Source organism: Echinops telfairi, unplaced genomic scaffold, assembly GCF_000313985.2.
Source record: "Echinops telfairi isolate 266 unplaced genomic scaffold, ASM31398v2 ScPeMD7_2;HRSCAF=8, whole genome shotgun sequence".
Lineage (NCBI taxonomy): Eukaryota > Metazoa > Chordata > Mammalia > Afrosoricida > Tenrecidae > Echinops > Echinops telfairi.
The window spans coordinates 42,066,208-42,068,758 of NW_022103898.1; the positions used below are offsets into that span (position 1 = coordinate 42,066,208).

A 2,551-nucleotide genomic window follows, 5' to 3' on the forward strand; every position below is an offset into this window, starting at 1 on the left:
CAACCATCAATCAAGTCAGTGGAAGATGCCATCATCACCTCACCCCAAAAAAGCTCATCAAGTGAAATCAAACATCAAGATGATGCTCTTTTTTTTTTTTTTTAATGTGAGGGGGGATTGTGCATTTGGAGTACATTCTACCAGGTCAGACTGTTAATCAAGCTTTCTATTTAAAGGTTCTGAAAATATTGTGTAACAATGTGGGGCAAAACACCTGATTTGTGGCAGACGGGGACTGGTTTTGTCACTATGACAATGCACCTGCTCATGCAGCCATGTCAATGCACCAGTGATTGGCAAAAAAAACACCCCAAAACAACATGCCTCTTTTGCCCCATGCACCTGACTCACCTGTGAGACTTCTTTTTGTTTCTGAGAATGCAGAGGGACATGAAAGGACAGCAATTTGCTGACCTAGAAGAGAAGAAGAAACAAACAGACAATCGAGGGAGGTACTGCCAGCCTTCCAAACAGATTAGTTTGAAAAATATTTCCAAGAATGAAATTGCAGATTTGACAAATGTATTAAGTATAATTGAGGGTACTGTGAAGATGATAAGTTTGTTTTTTGTAAAAAAAAAAATGAAATACATAAATTTGAAAATAAAATCCATTTTTGGGGGGAGTATCCCTTCTTTCACATAAAACAAAAAAACCAAACCGATCATGTTCACATTGATCCCAACTCCTTTGGGGATTCCCATAGGAAAGGTAAACTAGGAAATCTGATGGATGGGTTAGGAACTGAGGGCAGCTCTCCAGCTAGCATGACACAGATGCGTAAGATGACATTTTATAGATGACATTCCTTAGGAAGAACAAAGTAAAAGCAAACAAAAACTAACTGGGCAAGGACTAGTCTTGAGAATTCTAACAACTAACAGCCAGTGGAAAGCTGAACCTGCATAGATTTATGGGAAGAATTAGGAAAGTAAGAGGAAAATAAATGAGGATAATTTACATATAAATTTCAAGTAAAGAAGACCTTTAAGAAAGGGAGAAAAGTTGAAAACTACTGAATACTTCATGCTTAACTTGAGATTTACAAATTACTATCTATTTAGTAGATCTAGGAGACTGGAATCCAGTTTCTAATGAACTGGGTTAGTAAAAAAAAAAAAGGATAATTCAGAGAGTGATATAAGATCATTGATCTCTCTCCATCCCTTATTTCCTCCCTCCCTTTCCATCCTTTTCAAAGTTTGACTATGAAATGAAGAGGTGAAATATGTAGTTAAAATTGGAAGAGGATGAGAAATAAAGTATGTCGTTTGTTTTGTGTGCAACAACACAATAGAAAAATTGCTAACAAGAATTATACTACAAATGTGAAGTCAAAGTGTCATAAAGTGATTAGACTATAAGGAGGATAGGACTGGTGTCCAAACAAAAGGAGCGGTAGCAGGTGGAAGTCTATTTCTCTGTTTGATGTCAAGAACTTAGGGTTATTCCCACCTGATGACTTCATCATGGAGAGGATTCAATTTTGCTGAGGGTCAGGAAAGAAAGGTGGAAGGAGAAATGGGCATTTGATAATGGAAATGGATAATGGAAATGGGCATTGGATAATGGAAAATTGAAATATGTGTTATGGAGAATGAATTACTAAGTTGATTTGACACTATACTAAGATGACTATTTGACAACATTGACGATTTATTCAAGGTTGGATCATAGCTTGAGAATCACAGCTACATAGAGACATTTAAAAATATAAAACATAATCTTGTTAGGTAACAGTTCTAATATAGAGATGTCCGAGGTAAGAAAACATTTAAGGAGGAAGATTGTATGTAATTGTTTTCTTTCCTGCTGGCAGTGAGCTCATTATGTGAGAAGCATCGCTGTGTTCAAGGGACTCTCTTCAGGGAAGGGACAGGGGACTGGGCTGCATTTTATAGGTTTTGTTTTACTTTTCATACTACAAATATTAGGCTGGTTTGTAAAATATGCTCTTGGTAAAGCAAGGGAATGGAATATTTTGATCACATTCAGATTGCACATTTTTTGTTAGCTTAGCCTTATGGGAAAGAAAGAGGCTTATTTAAGGACGTTGGCAGTCAATTAAGAGATCTGTAACGAGTTTCATTGTTGAATGATCTTAATAAATGCACTTGAGTCCCTGGTGCTTCTTTCAGCTCTGAAATGGTGAAATAAATTACTTAGAGAATAGCTTTACCAATAGGGAGTTTTATGACTTTGAAAACACCTGGGGACTATTATTTTTACATTATGAAATATTTAATTTGTCACCTCTTTTCTTTTTTTCCAGACAAATATATGCCAGTATCATATAATGGTTCTGCCTGGCGGAAAAGAATTCCCTTTTCAAAAACATACTCGAAAACTGAAAAAATATATACAGGTAAATATTCATTACTTGTTATAATTTACTGAAAGCATTGGGTTGCTGCTAACCACGGGTTGGCAGTGCAAACTCAGCAGTCAATACGCTAGAGACAGATGAGGCTTTCTACTCCCTTAAAGATTTAGCAATAATGAAACCCACAACCTTCTCTAGTTCTTAAACGCTTCCTCCCCCCAACTACCA

The 2,551-nt window shown here is 36.3% G+C and overlaps 1 protein-coding gene across 2 annotated transcripts in view; it reads left to right on the plus strand.

The window, feature by feature from the left end:
• The window catches only part of CUNH12orf50 (chromosome unknown C12orf50 homolog), a 49,556-nt gene that overhangs the window by 42,756 nt on the left and 4,249 nt on the right, over positions 1-2,551 (plus strand). For both annotated transcript variants that reach the window (XM_004700417.2, XM_045293416.1), the window contains one exon: positions 2,273-2,365. In XM_004700417.2, coding sequence (XP_004700474.1) covers positions 2,273-2,365 — 93 coding nt within the window. The remainder of the gene's footprint in view (positions 1-2,272; positions 2,366-2,551) is intronic.